The following is an 18,934-nucleotide window of genomic DNA, read 5'->3' on the forward strand; positions in this document are numbered from 1 at the left end:
GTCATCTAGACCAACCCCCGTACAAAGCAGGACTCGAACCCACAACCCTGAGATTAAGAGTCTCATGCTCTACCGACGGAGCTATCCCAGAGCTCCACAACTTATTCACTTATTTTATTGCATTTCTATCCACTCTCTCTCTCTCCAAGGACCTCAAGGTATGGTTCTCCCCCTCTTCATTCAATCCTGACAACAACCCTGTAAGGTAGATTAGGCTGAGAGGCAGGGACTCGTCCAAAGTCACCCAGCGAGCTTCACCGGCTGAGTGCGGATTTGAACCTTAGGGCTGCCGCGAAGAATACCTTCTTCCAGAGCAGCCTTTCTCAACCTGTGGGTCCCCACAGATGTTGTTGAACTACAACTGCCATCACCCCTAGCTAGCAAGGAGAGAGCTCAGGGATGATGGGAGTTGTAGTGCAACAACATCTGGGGACCCACAGGTTGAGAACCGCGGGTCTAGAGGGTCTGGAGGGAAGGAGGCGGTCTTTCAGATATTGATGCGTTTTATTGACACATTTTTATTATGTTCTATTGACGGAATGCCCCCCTTTGGGACTTACTGGCAGTAAATAAATATAGTTTTATTGACCAGAGGAGTCAACCCTGCTTCCCAACTACAAATCTGTGAGCCCCTCCAGACATCCTTTTTATTGTACTCATGATTTGCGCTCACAATACTATTGGGACATGATTTGCATTCGTGATTCTGTACATAATTGTGCTTTCAACACCTGCATAAGGGTTTTTTTTTTGGGTGGGTGGGTTATATTGCTTCAGCTCCAACGTTTCCCCTTTTTTAAGGGAAATCCCCTTATTCCAAAAAGAATTCCTCGAAAGAAAAGGGGAAATTTGACAGCTATGCCCATAGCTTCCTGCTAAAATCCCATAACTTCTTATGATTTTTTTTTCAAACTGCGAACTTTTTTCCAAACCTTTTTTCAAACCTAAAATCTCATAATTTATGACTTTTTTTCCAAACCTTTTGTAATATACAAGAGCAGCATGCCAAAGTGACAGAATGCGCCTTCTGCTTTGTGACCTACCCACTCCTAAATAGAATCATAGAATCATAGAGTTGGAAGAGACCACAAGGGCCATCGAGTCCAACCCCCTGCCAAGCAGGAAACACCATCAGAGCACTCCTGACATATGGTTGTCAAGCCTCTGCTTAAAGACCTCCAAAGTAGGAGACTCCACCACACTCCTTGGCAGCAAATTCCACTGTCAAACAGCTCTGACTGTCAGGAAGTTCTTCCTCATGTTTAGGTGGAATCTTCTTTCTTGTAGTTTGGATCCATTGCTCCGTGTCCGCTTCTCTGGGGCAGCAGAAAACAACCTTTCTCTCTCCTCTATGTGACATCCTTTTATATATTTGAACATGGCTATCATATCACCCCTTAACCTCCTCTTCTCCAGGCTAAACATGCCCAGCTCCCTTAGCCGTTCCTCATAAGGCATCGTTTCCAGGCCTTTGACCATTTTGGTTGCCCTCCTCCTGTTGATGGCAGATACCAGCATTCCTGTGGTTTGTGAATGCTGGGGGGACGGGACGGGACCGGTGGTTTAGCAAAACCTTCAGTGCAAAACTGAAAGTGTGGTGGCACCATGCTTGTGCATGAGAAACAGTGAGGGGGTGAGCATTGGGAGTGACGGGAACATGGAACATGGACATACTATTAATGAGTCACTGACATGTTGCTGAAAACAGTCACAATAAACTAGCAGTCTGCATGAGCAGTCTTCTCACCATAGAACTTGAGAAGGACCCCTAAGGTCTTCTAGTCATACCCTCTGCAATGCAGGAATCACAGCTAAATAAAGCCGGGCAGATAGCCATCCAAACTCTGCTTAAAACCCCCCAAGGAAGGCAAGTCTACCATCTTCCAAGGCAGTCCATTCCCCGTTCCCATTTAATTAATTTCAGCTACGGCTCGGCAAATCTTCCAATATCAGCTTTTCTCAATTTCACATTTTCCCAATCTCCAGTTTGCTTCTCTACATCATCTATCCCCTCCCCCTTAGAAAGTCCTCGCGAAAAATTCTCCACCGTTTTGGTAGGAATACTTGCTTGGGACGTGGGTGGCGCTATGGGTTAAACCACAGAGCCTAGGACTTGCCAATCAGAAGGTTCGGGGTTCGAATCCCCACGACGGGGTGAGCTCCCGTTGCTCGGTCCCTGCTCCTGCCCACCTAGCAGTTCGAAAGCACGTCAAAGTTCAAGTAGATAAATAGGTACCACTCCAGCGGGAAGGTAAACGGCGTTTCCGTGTGCTGCTCTGGTTCGCCAGAAGCGGCTTAGTCATGCTGGCCACATGACCCGGAAGCTGTACGCAGGCTCCCTCGGCCAATAAAGCGAGATGAGCGCCACAACCCCAGAGTCGTCCGTGTCTGGAGCTAATGGTCAGGGGTCCCTTTACCTTTATATACTTGTTTGCATGCAGTTCTACCCAATACAGTGGTACCTCGGGTTACAGATGCTTCAGGTTACAGACTCCGCTAACCCAGAAATAGTACCTCAGGTTAAGAACTTTGCTTCAGGATGAGAACAAAAATCACGTGGCGGTGGCTCGGTGGCAGCGGGAGGCCCCATGAGCTAAAGTGGTACCTCAGGTTAAGAACAGTTTCAGATTAAGAACAGACCTCTGGAACGAATTAAGTTCTTAACCCGAGGTACCACTGTATGCTGTCCCCCCCCTCTAATTTATGCATTGCTATACACACTTCTGCATTTTGTTCGCATGGCAAAATTCGCAGAGGCACAGATTCCGAAGACACTGTGTTTCACTTTCCTTGTTGTTTGGGAAAAGGGGGATGACGTGGGGTGGCTTTTAATCGCAAACTGAATCAAACCCCTCTCCTGTCCTTCGTTCTAGCCGTGCGCCGAAGCCTTTGCGACTTCCTGCTCCTCCGAGCGCTTGACACCCTTCCCCTCCTCCTCTACCCCAACCCCTGCCAAGAGAGCGCACATGGCGACCTGCCTTTGCGAGCGAGCCACCCCCAAGTCATTGTTAATCTGCTCATGATCTCTCTTCCCCCACCACCCCAGAGACAATGCGCCGACCGCACAAAGCCAGCGGGGAAGGAAGCGGGAGTGTGCTGCTCACAATGGCGAGGAAGCACTCGGGGGTCTGTTGCAGCTGCTGCCATTTCCCTGGCCCTGCTAAGGTGTCGCTCTTAAGCCAACGGCCGCCGCAAGTAAATGCCGTTGCAGTTCAGAGGCCTTGAATGTGTTGCCGGAGGCCTTTTTGCAATTCTTCAACAACCATCTGTCATATTGAAAGAGAGAGAGAGAGAGAGTTTAGTTCCTATCTTGTTTTCCTAAGGTCTTTCATTCTTCTTTTCTCCCTGTTAATTCTATCCCATGTTCATGCTTTGCTTCTTGACGTTTCCTGTCTTGGATTAATGAAGGTAGGCACAGGAAGGTGATGGAGGAAGATGAAGGAGACTGTATGAGGAGCAGGATAGAAAGGATCTCCCAGGGAGGCTGGGAAAACAGGGGGAAGCTCCCAGGTGAGAGGTGGGAGGATTCGCTCTTCTGTGTGAGGAATAAGGGTTAAAACGTAATTAGGACAGAGGACCTCATGTTTATTTCTTCTTTTTCTCATCTTCTCTTCTGCTACTTTATTTTCTTCTTTTGCTTATTCTTGCTTCTTTCCTTCTTATATTCTTTGGATGAGTTCGGCTTTCATTGTATTTTATGTTGAAAATTCCAAACAAATAATGATAAATATATATACAGTGGTACCTCTGGATGCGAATGGGATCCGTTCCGGAGCCCCATTCGCATCGTGACGTGAACGTAAGATGCGACTGTACGTGTCACTGCTTCCGCGCATGATGTCATTTTGAGCATCTGCGCATGCGGTGAACCCCGGAAGTAACGCGCCCCGTTACTTCCAGGTCGCAGTGGAGCGCTACCTGAAAATATTTAAGCTGAAGCGTATTCATCCCGAGGTATGGCTGTAAAAGGATGCACAGGCAGTACAGAGGGTAGGGATGCGGGTGGTGCTGTGGTCTAAATCACTGATCCTCTTGGGCTTGCCGATCGGAAGGTCGGTGGTTCAAATCCCTGCAACAGAGTGAGTTCCCATCACTCTGTCCCAGATCCTGCCAACCTAGCAGTTCGAAAGCAAACCAGTGCAAGCCGGTGCCTACTCTGCCTGTGTGGTAATCCAGCACAGATTGGTTTTTTTTTTTTGGGGGGGGGGTCTCAGCCTCATCTCAACAGACTTTTGTGGGGGGGGGGCGCCTGAACACACCTCAGCCTACAGAGTTGGGGCCTACGGGCGTTGCACTCAGGTTGGGCTCGGAGGCCTGCCATTGTGGGAGCACCCAGCTGCTGAAAACAAATCACAGTCCGTGCTTTTGTTCCATGAGCCTTCCTGCTTCAGAAATCTGAACGACGCACTTAAGGACTGAAGAAGAGTTTGGCTGCTGGATCTAGTCTCATCGCAGCCAAATACAGATGAATTTTATAGGAAGCCTGCACTTGTACCCTGAGCAATATTTATTTTAAGCATAGCTCAGAGTGGGTTGGGCTGGATTCCTCATCCGATCCAAAAGTGAGAGGGGGGAGGCAGAAAGAGAGAGGCAGAGAGCTAACAGCACACAAAAGTATGAGAAACTTTGGTTCCCAGATGAGAGTTGGACACCTGCCCATTGGGGCAGGCAAAATACAGACAGCGCCATTCCTAAGAAGCGATTAACATTTCTGCAGCAAGGATAGCCAGTGCTTTGGCGTGAATGCTGCAAGTCAAGACCAAGGAACGAGAGTCAGTTTGGTGTAGTGGTTAAGAGCGGTAGTCTTGTAATCTGGGGAACCGGGTTCGTGTCTCCGCTCCTCCACATGCAGCTGCTGGGTGACCTTGGGCCAGTCACACTTCTTTGAAGTCTCTCAGCCCCACTCACCTCACAGAGTGTTTGTTTTGGGGGAGGAAGGGAAAGGAGAATGTTAGCCGCTTTGAGACTCCCTAGGGTAGTGATAAAGCGGGATATCAAATCCAAACTCTTCTCCTTCTTCAAGCACGCACCAAGCTTGTGAATAACAAGAACCAGAAATGCCGTGATGGATCACACCAAAGATCTACTCGGAGCCATGTATGGCTTCCTATAGTGGCCATACAGATAGTTCCTGGAAGCCTACAAGCGGGGCAGTGTTGGATGTGCAGCAGCAGGAATCATTACATTTTCAACTCAAGGGTTATGTTATCAGTAAATCAGCTAGCCAAGGGACTTGTGTGGAGGTGTTGCTTAGCAACCCAGTGAGAGTAACATGATCTCTAGTGCTCTGATTGGCTATGCACTTCCGAGGGAGCTTTGTGTGTTTGGTTGAATGTCTCCCTTCTCTGTACAAGGCCTGAACTAAGAAAGGCAAAACTTTATTTTGCCTATGGCCATGCACTGTTTACCACAGCAAAGTGTTATTGGGATTTCTTTCTCTCTGGACTCTGCTTGTGTTAAGTTACTTTGTGAAGCAGACACAAAGACTACTCTTCTACTCCTGCCCCTTGTCGGCATCTGTTGTTTGGAGGCATGAAACATACTCATTACGGTTACTAATACTACTAAGACTAGCCCTCATTAATTTGTCCAGTCTCCTCAAAAGTGGGCAGAGAAATGAATGTAAATTTTGACATTACAGCCGTACCTTGGAAGTCGAACGGAATCTGTTCCGGAAGGCCGTTTGACTTCCAAAACATTCAAAAGCCAAAGCGTGGCTTCTGAAAGCCAAAGCACAGCTCCTGCAGCCAATCGGAAGCCACAAAGGCCCGTCGGACGTTCGACTTCCAAAAATAGTACACAAACCGGAGCACTTACTTCTGGGCTTGCGGCGTTCAGGAGCCAAAACGTTCGAGAACTAAGCTGTTTGAAAACCAAGGTACGGCTGTATAGTAGGCTAGTTTCCACATGTACCGAAACATCCTCTGTCCAGACAATCAAGAGACATTGTCAGGTTTCAGGGGCACATCCTTGCTAGGCCAAAACATGCAAAAGGGGTGTGAAGGAGGATGAGTGAGGGGTGTGGCCTAGGGAGAATCCCAAAGGACAGGTAGAGAGGGCTTGAGGGCTATATTTGGTCCCCACTATTGTCTTTGAAGAATGCTGGGCTGGGGAAAAGATTGGGGAATCGAGGAGGCAGTCAGGGCAGGAGAGAAGCTAGAAGATCATCACACTTGGTGGGCAGGTTCAGCCACATGGGGATTTAGAAAGCATCTATGTGGGAATGTTCAGGGATGCAGAAGAGAATACCATATTTTTCGCTCCATAGGGTGCACCTAATTTTTAGAGGGGGAAATCAAGAAAAAAAATCTTATTCCCCCCCCAGCCCCAAAGAGCAGCGTACAGGCTGCGCGCAACCTCTCCCCGCTCGTTGTTTTGGCTTCCTCTTTAGCTGCGCGCAACCTCTCCAGCCGGGAGAGGCTGCGCGGCGCTAAAGAAGCCATAGCCCCGCGCAGCCTCTCCCTGCCGGAGGGGCTGCGCACGGCTATCCCTGAAGCCTTCCGAGCGCAGCGCAAGTTCCCGCAGTGCTCCTCAGGCTTCGGGTTCCTTTTGCTGAAGCCGGGAGAGCAAGACTTTCCTGGCTTTAGTGAAAGGAACCTGAAGCCTCCGGAACGCAGCGGGAACTCGCGCTGCGCTCCGAAGGCTTCAGGGGGCTATCTCTGAAGCCTCCGGAGCGTGGAGAAAGCGCTCCCTCTGTGCTTCGGAGGCTTCGCGCTGCTATCGCTGAAGTCAAGGAGCCTGCATTTGCTCCATAGGACGCACACACATTTCCCCTTAATTTTTGGAGCGGAAAAAGTGCGTCCTATAGAGCGAAAAATATGGTATATTGTTTGATTATAGCCTTTCCAACTTGTGTAAACAAGTTTAAAATTTAGCAGAGTAACATTCCCCCTTTTAAACTCAGCAGATGCGTTTGCTTAGGCTCGCTAAAGCCTCTCGTAATAACTGTTCTGATATTTCCTCCTTATTTCCACATAAAAGATAAGACATGACACAGTCTTCTATAGAAGTATAAAAAGAGTTTACTCACATTCTGTTCACAATTGGATCCCAGAAGGCAGACTTAGCTTAGAAAAGTAACATACACCTGGAAACTATCTCATAAGGAGACAGCCCCTTTGTCCTCTCTTGCCAAGAGAGCATCTTTGGCTAAGCAGATGTTGCTTCTTTGATGCATGTAGTCAAAGAGAGAGGAATGGCTGCCCTGCCCCGTGCTTTTGTCGTTACCTGCACAGGTGAGGCCACGCCCACCTCTAGAGGAAGTCTGTCCCAGCCCAGAAGGAAACAGGAAGTTTACCTGCTGGCTGGACAAACATTCCTCCCCATGTGTAAACATGTTGACTCTAGGAATGTTGTACTTGACTGCTCTTGTGTTTCACATCCCACCATCTACACTCAGAATGCATCAGGAATATCTATAAACGGCCATATGTCCTCTGTAGGCTCAAGTCTTCCTTCTTCCTGTGAACGTAAAACAGCTTGGGAGCAATTGATTCCCACCTCGAGACGCCTCTTCTCCCTAATGCATCCAGACACGTCTGCTGAGTTTGCGGCTGCCGAACGCCGTGGCTTTTCGTTAGGCTAGTTGAGAAGAGATCAGTCTTGGCAGGTGAATTTGCTTCCTTTCCTGGGGCGCTAACCAAGTGCGAGTTCCTCTTGCAAGGCCCTCCTCTCGCCTGCCGCTGAGGTCACTTGGTCGACACTTGGAGCTTTTCCACTTCAAACAATTCCTCTCCTCCCTCCGGGACGAGTCTGCTCCTAGCTTGTTTTCCACGGTGCCACTGATGACAATAGCCAGACTCCGATGACACTTGGAAGTCCAGTATTGATTCTGCAGAACCGGGGCTTGTTTTGCTAACGGGAACGCAAACTGCAGCCCGGAAGTCTGACTGATAAATGTCGAGACCAAAGTCCTGCAAAGGGACGTCTCCTAAAAGCCAAGCTACTTGCATTCCTCAGCAAGGTGCCATCTGGTGGTCCCTCTCCCAAGAACCCAGAATACGGAAACTGGATATGAGAGCCAGTGTGGTGTAGTGGTTAAGAGCGGTAGACTCGTAATCTGGTGATCCGGGTTCGCTTCGCCGCTCCTCCACATGCAGCTGCTGGGTGACCTTGGGCTAGTCACACTTCTTTGAAGTCTCTCAGCCCCACTCACCTCACAGAGTGTTTGTTGTGGGGGAGGAAGGGAAAGGAGATTGTTGGCCACTTTGAGACTCCTTCGGGTAGTGATAATACGGGATATCAAATCCAAACTCTTCTTAACATTGGCATGGCACCATTAGTGAAGATGCTACTTTACCGAGTTATAAGGAGGAAAAGGAGGTTCTGAACGTATTTTTTAATTTAGTTGGGCAAGAAGGAGTTTGGTCATCTTGATATCTGTAAACACCCAACGGATAGGCAGTTAGAGAGCCAAGGGCGTGAACAACCAGGGATATATGTTTTTTAAAAAGCTTGGAATCTCTCTCTCTCTAGCCTTTGGAATGTAAACACCCTTCAAAATTTGAGGAGATGTGTCAGGGTTCTTCTCGGCATGGAAGATTTAGCACCACCCAATGACCGCTGTCCTGTTTTAATTTGGAAGAGGTATAGCAAACTTCTAATGTTCTTACAGTCACAAAATTAAAAGACGCCTGCTTCTTGGGAGAAAAGCAATGACAAACCTAGACAGCATCTTAAAAAGCAGAGACATCACCTTGCCAACAAAGGTCCATCTAGTGAAAGCCATGGTTTTCCCAGTAGTGATGTATGGAGGTGAGAGTTGGACCATAAAGAAGGCTGATCGCCAAAGAATTGATGCTTTTGAATTATGGGGCTGGAGGAGATTCTTGAGGGTCCCATGGACTGCAAGAAGATCAAACAAATTGTCCAGTAGCACCCTTAGAGACCAACTGACTTTGTTCTTGGTATGAGCTTTTGTGTGCGTCCTGTATACCTGAAGGAGCATCTCCACCCCCATCGTTCTGCCTGGACACTGAGGTCCAGCTCCGAGGGCCTTCTGGTGGTTCCCTCGCTGAGAGAAGTGAGGTTACAGGGAACCAGGCAGAGGGCCTTCTCGGTAGTGGTGCCTGCCCTCTGGAACACCCTCCCAGCAGATGTCAAGGCAATAAACAACTATTTTACTTTTAAAAGACACCTGTTTAGGGAAGTTTTTAATGTCTGATGCTGTATTGTTTTTGATATTTGGTTGGAAGCTGCCCAGAGTGGCTGGGGAGATAAGATAGATAGATAGATAAATAATATTATTAAGCTGTCACAATACGAATGCTAAAACGGTTAAGGCAATACTCAAGCAGCAATACCATAAAATACTATAAATTCCGCAATATCGAAACACAGTTCTAATCAAGATTGCAGATAAGGCTTTGGCCTGAAGGCTCTTTGGAAGCCACGAAGAAGAAGAAGAAGAAGAAGAAGAAGAAGAAGAAGAAGAAGAAGAGGAGGAGGAGGAGGAGGAGGAGGAGGAGGAGGAGGAGGAGTTTGGACTTGATATCCTGCCTTTCACTCCCCTTAAGGAGTCTCAAAATAGCTAACAATCTCCTTTCCCTTCCTCCCCCACAACAAACACTCTGTGAGGTGAGTGGGGCTGAAGAGACTTCAGAGAAGTGTGACTAGCCTAAGGTCACCCAGCAGCTGCATGTGGAGGAGCGGGGAAGCGAAACCGGTTCACCAGATTACAAGTCCACTGCTCTTAACAACTACACCACGAAGGCAGTGTGGACCCAAGCAGACCTCCTTTCGGAAGGTTTCTGCTACGTCAGTGCCACAGCTGATAAGGCCCTGTCAAATGTAACACACCTCCACTAGCAGCACAAATGCAGCCTTTGATGCACATCTCAAATCTTTCAGATGCTTTCAGTATCACAGGAGGCGGTTCTTAAGCTATCTCCGTCAGAGGCCATTTAAGGTCAAAACCACCACTGGGTCCCGAAACAAGCTGGAAACCAGCAAAGATCAAACATTGGCAGAGTTATGTGCTCCAGACTGGAGGCTCCAGTTAACAACCGCATTTTGGACTCACTGTACTTTTCAAATCGCCTTCAAAGCAGACCTACCTGGAGTATGCAGTATTCTAATGCAATAATAATACATTTTTATTTATACCCCGCCCTTCCTGGTTTAAAAACCGGGCTCAGGGTGGCTAACAGCAAATATAAAACATTGATTAAAATGCGACTTAAAAGCAGCATAAAACAGCATAGAATACAACATAAAATGCAGCATCAATATCAATAAAATTCAAAAATTCAGGGGTCACTTTGTTTGGGGGCGGAACCCCAGTCAGTAGACATTGAATGATCACCAGGGCTACCTGGCCAGCAAGGAGGTGTGTGAATAAAAATTTAAATGTGGGGTCCCAGAAAGGGTTTCTTCATAGAAGAGGAAAGGGAAAAGGGAACAGAGGATCAGGCTAATTCAAATTGAAGGCCAGGCGGAATAGCTCTGTCTTACAGGCCCTGCGGAAGGAGATCAAGTCTTGCAGGGCCCTCGTCTCGTGGGACAGAGCATTCCACCAGGTCGGAGCCGTCACTGAAAAGGCCCTGGCGGAGGATAGTCTGGCTTCCTTAGGGCCTGGGACCTTTGAGCTATTATTATTCATGGACCTTAGGGTCCTCTGTGGGACATACCAGAAGAGGCAGTCCCGTAAATGTAGAAACGGCAAGGGCAAGAGTGAACATTATTATATACAGATTAAAAGGACACTATTGCAGATTTTTTAAATCATGAAATGAAAGGCTGTGGAAGCAAGTGCTAAGGGTATGGGCTTTATGATGCTGAAAGATGGACATGCCTATAAGAAGGGAGGACCAGGAATGGATTATTGAACAGGCTAAAGACCCTCAAAATTCATAATGTGGTTGACCAAGAGCCTCAAAATTCAAGATGTGGTTCACCAATAACCCCCAAATTCAGGACGTGGTTCAGTAAGAGTCCCCAAAATTAATGACATGGTTTACTGAGACACTCCAAACTCATGACGTGGTTCACCATGATCTCCAGTCATTTTTGTTCCCTGTGGACAGCTTGAAAATAATGGTTGCTTTAGACCACACAAATGTACTTGTCAACTTACCTGCTCTCATCCTAGAAAACACAAGTCAGGTTTTTCACTTCTACATGTAAGAAACAACCCTTTTCGCAAGAGGAACAACTGCCTGTTGCTTTAAGGACTTTTTATTCTAAATGGTACCAACGTCTGTGCCGTGAAATTTCGCGCATACCTGGGTTCTCCTCGGACTGGTTGAATCCACAGATCTGGCAAATGCAACGGACCCACTTGTTCATATCCTCCTCTGTTTCGGCCACAAGGTAGAAAGTCCTCTCGCTAGTCTTGATATCGAAGACATAGCTGTCCTGCAGCTCCTTCTTGTTGAAGGTCAAGCCAGCGTCCACCTGCTCGCAGAAGTTGAGGTTGATCACCCGCAGGGGCTTCTTGGAGTGGTCGTTCTTGTAGTACTCCAGCACATCAGGGTCTCCGCTCATTCGCCCACTGCGAAGGATGAACCACCGCTTCTTCCATGCCTAGGAAAGAGAGAAGAGGTTGGGAACAGTCTGAATTTCTGGAATTAAGCGTCTCCTGGCTAGAATGGCTGAGTCTGTAATTTTTAAAAAAAATAGTATTTTATTAATTTTCTAAAAAAAAAAATACCGTATTTTTTTGCTCTAAAAGAATCACTTTTTCTCTCCTAAAAAGTAAGGGGAAATGTGTGTGCGTCTTATGGAGCGAATGCAGGCTGCGCAGCTATCCCAGCAGCCATAACAGCAAGAGGGATTGCTCCTTTCGCTGCGCAGTGATCCCTCTTGTTGTTCTGGCTTCTGGGATTCAGAATATTTTTTTTCTTGTTTTCCTCCTCCAAAAACTAGGTGCGTCTTATGGTCTGGTGCGTCTTATAGAGTGAAAAATACGGTGAATACAGAATACAGTGGTACCTCGGGTTAAGTACTTAATTCGTTCCAGAGGTCCGTTCTTAACCTGAAACTGTTCTTAACCTGAAGCACCACTTTAGCTAATTGAGCCTCCTGCTGCCGCCACGCGATTTCTGTTCTCATCCTGAAGCACAGTTCTTAACCCGAGGTACTATTTCTGGGTTAGCAGAGTCTGTAACCTGAAGTGCATGTAACCCAAGGTACCACTGTAACAAAAATAAAAATAACAATACAGAACAATACAAAACAAAACAAATTGACTTCCCTCTAATCCCTTCCTTGGTTCCATTATTCATCGAGATACTGCATGTCCATTGTTAAGTTTATAACATGTTTAAATCACCTGTAGTCCACTCACAATAAAATTGCAAGTATTCTTAAAACCCTGCTAATGTATTAACCTGTGTACATTGCTTGTGTATATATGCAGGATGAAGAGGTTGCATCAGTCGTAATTAAATGGGCACAGGATGTGGGACATAACATTCAAATGGCGGAATGGGAAAAATTATGGAAAAGTGATATAAAATTTACAGCATGTGTGGCGATCAAAGAAAATTATATGAAAATGATATATGGATGGTATCTAACTCCAGCAAAATGAGCAAAAATGTATAAAACTAGCGAAAGCAAATATTGGAAATGTAAAGCAACAGAAGGGACATTTTTCCATATGTGGTGGGATTGTAAAATTATTAAGAAATTGGGAAAGGATTTACAATGAAATGAAGAAAATGTTTAAAATAACCTTTGTTAAAAAACCAGAAGCTTTCTTATTAGGTATTATAGGAGTGGACTTACCAAAAGTACAAAAGAATTTGTTTTATGTATGCAACAACGAGCCTGTCATGTTAATATAGCTGACTGTGGTAAAAGTTCCTAACTCAGGAAAGCCTTGACAGGCAGGGTCAACTAATTCTAGATTTTGGCTCAATACTTCTCTCAATAATAATAATAATAATATTCTTACACTCTACCCATCTGACTGGGTTATTCCAGCCTCTCTGGGCAACTTCCTAGCAAACCAATTGGGATGAATAAGCAGCCAATGTCCTGCAAACTACTCCCAAACTTTGTGCAAAGTAATCTGGGATGCCAGATTAAGCAGGTTGCCAGAGATATCAGAGCCATGGGTCCCAATCCACCAAAAGATTCTACAGTGGAACCTCGCTTTTCGAACGTAATCCGTTCCGGAACACCGTTTGAGTTCCGAAACGTTCGAAAACCAAAAACTCAGTATGGAAGCCTCAAAATGGAAAACTCAATATGTTTCATGTTTTACTTCTGAGGTGCGTTCGAAAACCGAAGCATTTACTTCCGGGTTTACGGCATTCGAAAACTGAAATGTTCGTCAATGGAGATGTTAAAAAACTGAGGTATCACTATGCTGCAGAAAGGATAAACGAAATGAAAAGGGCCCACACAGGACGAGTTAATGAGAGAGAAATAAAGAGAACAAGTGTGTCTGTCTGTGACAGATTTGCTGCCTCATGCAGAAAAATCTCTTGGATGGGCCTTGAACTAGCTGGAAGCAACCTTGAATGGGCAATGAATGCAGAGCTGTGATTTATGGGCGCTGTCAGTAAACTCTGGTCCAGGGCGACGGAAGAGCTGAGCAAGACTGTTTGCCAATGCCTGATCTGAGGAAACATTTATTTAGCACAATTGTATCTCAAAACCTCTTCCAACTTGCTTAGGGCACAATGCACTAAAGTATATAGTCTGAATTAATAAATATATCTATACTTTGAGTTGTGTGACCTGTAACATCGTTTTGGAGGGCTTGTAGGGGTGGAAAATGCAAAGTCTAAACGGAAAGCCTTTCTCAACACCAGCAGATTCTTTGCAAGGTTTACATTTATACAGAAAAGCCACAATTTGCGCAGGGGTTACATTCCTGGTCATCACGCACTTCTGTGAAATCGTGTGCAACTGAAAAAGCCCGCAAACACCCTGTTCTGCCCTGTCCTTTTAGTGACATCTTTTATGACGTCTCCAGGTCACTTCCAGATTCACACTGGTTTGCATCCTGAAATGGGGGCCAAAATTAAAAGCATTTCAGCGGTTTGAAGATTGTATTGCTGCGTTTAAAACTCAGCATGCCCCATTTGTCAGAGGTAGCACCACTGAGTTGAATGGAGCTTACTCCCAGGAAACTATCCATATGATTGCAGTCATGGCAGATGTCTCAACAGGGCTGTGGAATTGGGTCTCCCCCAATTCAATCGTGCTAACCGCTAAGCCATCCAGTGCCATATTAAACCCTGTGGTGACCCCCTTGGCCGTCGAAATCTCGGGGGACCCCCCTCGTAAATGGTCTCCTAATACGATTTTGAACTTGCGGCACACTAACTCACAGAAAGCTCAGTATCCGGAGGTTTCTCGTGTGTGCACTCTAGTGGGATAACATTGAACTAAGAAAGCTTGATTGTAATTTTCATTCAAGATCAAATCAATATTATTTTGATCTGTTGTCATGGGGCCCCTAAAAGGGCCCCTAGGCCGGGGTCTACTCTGCCTATTTGGCAATCTGGCACTGAAATTTTCTTTACAGTATGCTGGTCAGCTGGTCCCAATAATCTGAATACTAATCTATTATTATTATTATTATTATTATTATTATTATTATTATTATTATTATTATTAATACCCCACCGATCTGGCTGGGCTTCCCCAGCCACTCTGGGTGACTTTCAACAGAATATTTAAACACAGTAATGCATCAAACATTAAAAGCTTCCCTAAACAGGGCTGCGTTCAGATGTTTTCTAAAAGTCTGGTAGTTGTTGTTTTCTTTGACATCTGGTGGGAGGGTGTTCCACAGGGTGGGTGCCACTACCGAGAAGGCCCTGTGCCTGGTTCCCTGCTCTCTCTCTCTCTCTCTCTGTGTGTGTGTGTGTGTGTTGTACAGCTTGTTTCTCTCTCCTCAGTGTTGCACCACCTCCTTCCACTACCAACCAAGCCATTACTAAGGTTCCCACACTTCCAATTCATCATCTATGCATTGAAGCTGAGGTCTGCCCACTTTAGCTTCACTGCTATGCGGCCCCCGCAAAGTTGTCTACAATGGGATGTGGCCCTTGGCCCGAAAGCCTCCCCCAGCCCTGCTCTACGCGACATCTTGGTGTTGCTTCTGCTGATGCGGGATGATAGAAAGCCTTCTCCATCTCCTTCCCAGCTAACGGAGGACCAATTTCACAAGTCTCCGAACATTCTGCGGCGCTCAATTCTATCTCCCTTTCCCCCGGAAAACATCTGTTTTGTATGTAGGATGGAGCTGGCTGAGTGACGCTCGCTCCGAGGGCTGTTTCTCAGATCATGCGTCTCCCTGCCAAAGCAGCGCATGTATCTGTCGAATGCATATTGGCCCAGCTGTCAGAGACAGACAGCAGGGACTGGAGCTAGAATGTTAAAAAGCGCGAGAAACAGCGCCGGCCTTTAATCATAGGTTGTCGAGGGAGCACAGATGAGACCCACCCAGCCCTTGAACACACAGCTGTCCCAGCTAAAGCTGCAGGCCTTCATATGACGTGCCCCTCCACACATAACTTGAAAACACCGCAGAGAGCATCTTTTGCTAGCATTTGTAGGTAAAGCTCAAGGGCACAGGCCCTGGACACCAATGTCCCCTGTGCTGATTTTATAACGTATAGGTGCAATTTTGGGCCATGTTTCCGGGCTGGGGAGACAAACTCTGGCTCATGCTGTTAGGAGGGTTTGTTCTGTATGATGAGTCCCAACAGGATTTACTTGAGTTACGCTCAATGTGGGTTGGGCTCACTTGTAATCTATTGGCAAGAACTACCGATTACATGCACGCCAGACAATACAAAACTAAGCACCCTTTGGAGAAAGGGGATACAGCAATGTTTTCCCCTTCCCCTCTGAGAATTTGGGGAAATGCAATGAAACTGAATGATGGAAGGTTTGGGACAACAAATCTCTTATGTTCTCAAGACTAAAAAATAAATGTATCCTACTCAACGTTTAGTGAATTTATGGGACGCGGGTGGCGCTGTGGGTTAAACCACAGAGCCTAGGGCTTGCCAATCAGAAGATTGGCGGTTCGAATCCCCGCGACGGGGTGAGCTCCCATTGTTCGGTCCCAGCTCCTGCCAACCTAGCAGTTTGAAAGCACGTCAAAGTGCAAGTAGATAAATAGGTACTGCTCCAGTGGGAAGGTAAACGGCATTTCTGTGCGCTGCTCTGGTTTGCCAGAAGCGGCTTAGTCATGCTGGCCACATGACCTGGAAGCTGTACGCCGGCTCCCTCGGCCAGTAAAGCGAGATGAGCGCCGCAACCCCAGAGTCGGTCATGACTGGACCTAATGGTCAGGGGTCCCTTTACTTTTACTCAACATTTAACGTGACTTCCCCCCCCCTCTCTCTCTCACACACACACACCATTCCTTTCCTACCCCATCCAACTAGGGCACAAACTTAGAAGTCTCCTGTCACCAGTCAATGCAATATTCAGCAACTGCAGATAATCACAACTTGTGCTACCACTGGAAAGAGAATTAAGGTGGCAGGCATCTGGGACCTTACTGGCACTGTGTTTTGCAGCTTGACCAACCACCCTTTAGGCAAAGTATTAAATAAATGGTTTTTAAGTAGGAGAGGATGGGTTTAGAGTTGCGCAGTCTTGAACACAAGACCCAAGGTTAACACTGCAGTTGGTTTCAAAGCATCGCCTCCCTGTCTCCAAATGTCCCCTCCCCCCATTTTTTTTTTTTTAAAGTGTATCCCTGATTATTTGTGGTTGTAATGGTATCAGGTGGTTATAGATGACACTGCTTTCAATACTGGTTTGGCCTGCAAGTGTTTCCTGGTGGACACACTGCTTTGTTTCCAAATAAGTGCATGGCCTGTAACTTCTGGCAGAAACCCTGTGTCTTTTCATACCTCAACTGTTTCGATTCATTACTACTTTTGTCTCGTGTGTTTTTTGCTGTGCTACAGAACAAGGTTACTGCCCCTCCTGACGGCAGTGTTGCACCTAACGAAAGCAGAATGATGCATGGACAGCCCTGTATTAATCCACCAGTAAATGCGCTATTTATTGCATTTGTCACAGGTTGCAGAATACGCCCACGGAAAACGCCGCCGCCAAGCCTAATTTATTTTGTGTTTATATTTATTTATAATATTTGCATACAGCTTCTACAACCACGATGATTCCCAAAGCAGTCCCAACAGCCATTAAAAATAGTAATCAGTTAAAACAACAATTAACTAACCGCGACATTCAGCAATTAAGATGGAGTAAACAGCAGACAGAAAAGCACCACTACAGGAGTTCTCCAACAGCGGCAGACAATATCAATGGGAAGAGACCCAATGGAATAACAGGTCTTTACCCCTCTCCATCTTTTGCTTAAAAAATCTCTAATGAGTAGCTGGATCAGACCAAAAGACCACCTAGTTCAGCACCTTGCTTCTTACAGTGAGAGCAATCAGACCCCCATAGAAAACCCACAAACAAGACAGAAAGGCAGTATTAGGTTCCACTTTGCTCTCATGCCTAATATTGGTGGACCAGACTCAACTCCCTCCCTTCTTCCGAAAGGAAACAAGGCAGCAAACATTGAAAGCTCAAAACAGTACAATTTAAATTAAAAGTAAAATAAAATCTGTTTAAAACATTTCAACTATCCAAGACAATTCAAATACATTTAGAAAAATCTAAAAACATATAACAGCTTTGCAGTTCTTAATTTCATGGCCAGTATCAATCAGCAATCAAGTGCCTGGGACATAGGCATGCTTTTCAATTTCTTCTGGACGTCAACAACGAGGGAGACACACGCACCACATCAGAGGCACAAATGGGGAGCCACCACCCAAAAGTCCCTGTAATGTGTCAATGCAAACTGGGCACCGCCATGGGAGCCTTGGATGGCAATAGCCACTGAGAAGCCTATCCACCTCAATTAATGTGACAGATCCTCCTTTTAATAATAATAAAAAAGCCACCTAACCTAAAAGTCATAATCACATAGTATAGAACAGGGGTGGGCAGCCGGAACCCCAAGAGAGGAGGAGGAAAAGGGAAAGTCACCACCACCTCAAAAAGTCTCTCTTCCCCTTTTAAAATTATCACCACTTCCATATTATTCCCCCACTTCCTTCCTTCCTTGTCACAAGAGTGTGGTGGTAGCTCTGGCGGTAGCCAACATTGGTAATATCCAAGGGCAACACGATGACCAAATACAACAATGCAGTGTCAATATAAACTCGTTATATAATCTATGTTGTTGTTGTTCAGTCGTTTAGTCGTGTCTGACTCTTCGTGACCCCCTGGACCAGAGCACGCCAGGCACTCCTGTCTTCCACTGCCTCCCGCAGTTTGGTCAAACTCATGCTGGTAGCTTGGAGAACACTGTCCAACCATCTCGTCCTCTGTCGTCACCTTCTCCTTGTGCCCTCCATCTTTCCCAACATCAGGGTCTTTCCCAGGGAGTCTTCTCTTCTCATGAGGTGGCCAAAGTCTTGGAGCCTCAGCTTCAGGATCTGTCCTCCCAGTGAGCACTCAGGGCTGATTTCCTTCAGAATGGATCAATTTGATCTTCTTGCAGTCCATGGGACTCTCAAGAGTCTCCTCCAGCACCATAATTCAAAAGCATCAATTCTTTGGCAATCAGCCTTCTTTATGGTCCAGCTCTCACCTCCCTACATCACTACTGGGAAAACCACAGCTTTAACTATACGGACCTTTGTCGGCAAGGTGATGTCTCTGCTTTTTAAGATGCTGCCTAGGTTTGTCATTGCCCCTTCATGGATCACTGCCTTGTCGTGGCGAAGGGGCTTGAATAACTCGGAAAAGCTATGAGCTATGCAGTGCAGGGCCACCCAATATGGACAGGTCATAGTGGAGAGTTTTGACCAAACGTGATCCACCTGGAGCAGGAACCGGCAAGCCACTCCAGTATCCCCGCCAAGAAAACTCCATGGACAAAGACAACAGGCAAGCTGCCTTATTATGGGTCAAACCACTGGCCTATCCA

At 46.4% G+C, this 18,934-nt stretch overlaps 1 protein-coding gene across 1 annotated transcript in view; it reads right to left on the minus strand.

The window, feature by feature from the left end:
* Positions 1–18,934, minus strand: part of GAB2 (GRB2 associated binding protein 2) — a 147,320-nt gene that overhangs the window by 49,222 nt on the left and 79,164 nt on the right. Inside the window, exon 2 of the mRNA XM_082219295.1 lies at positions 11,223–11,523. Coding sequence (XP_082075421.1) covers positions 11,223–11,523 — 301 coding nt within the window. The remainder of the gene's footprint in view (positions 1–11,222; positions 11,524–18,934) is intronic.

The sequence above is a fragment of the Podarcis vaucheri genome (assembly GCF_965113315.1).
Source record: "Podarcis vaucheri genome assembly, chromosome: 4".
Lineage (NCBI taxonomy): Eukaryota > Metazoa > Chordata > Lepidosauria > Squamata > Lacertidae > Podarcis > Podarcis vaucheri.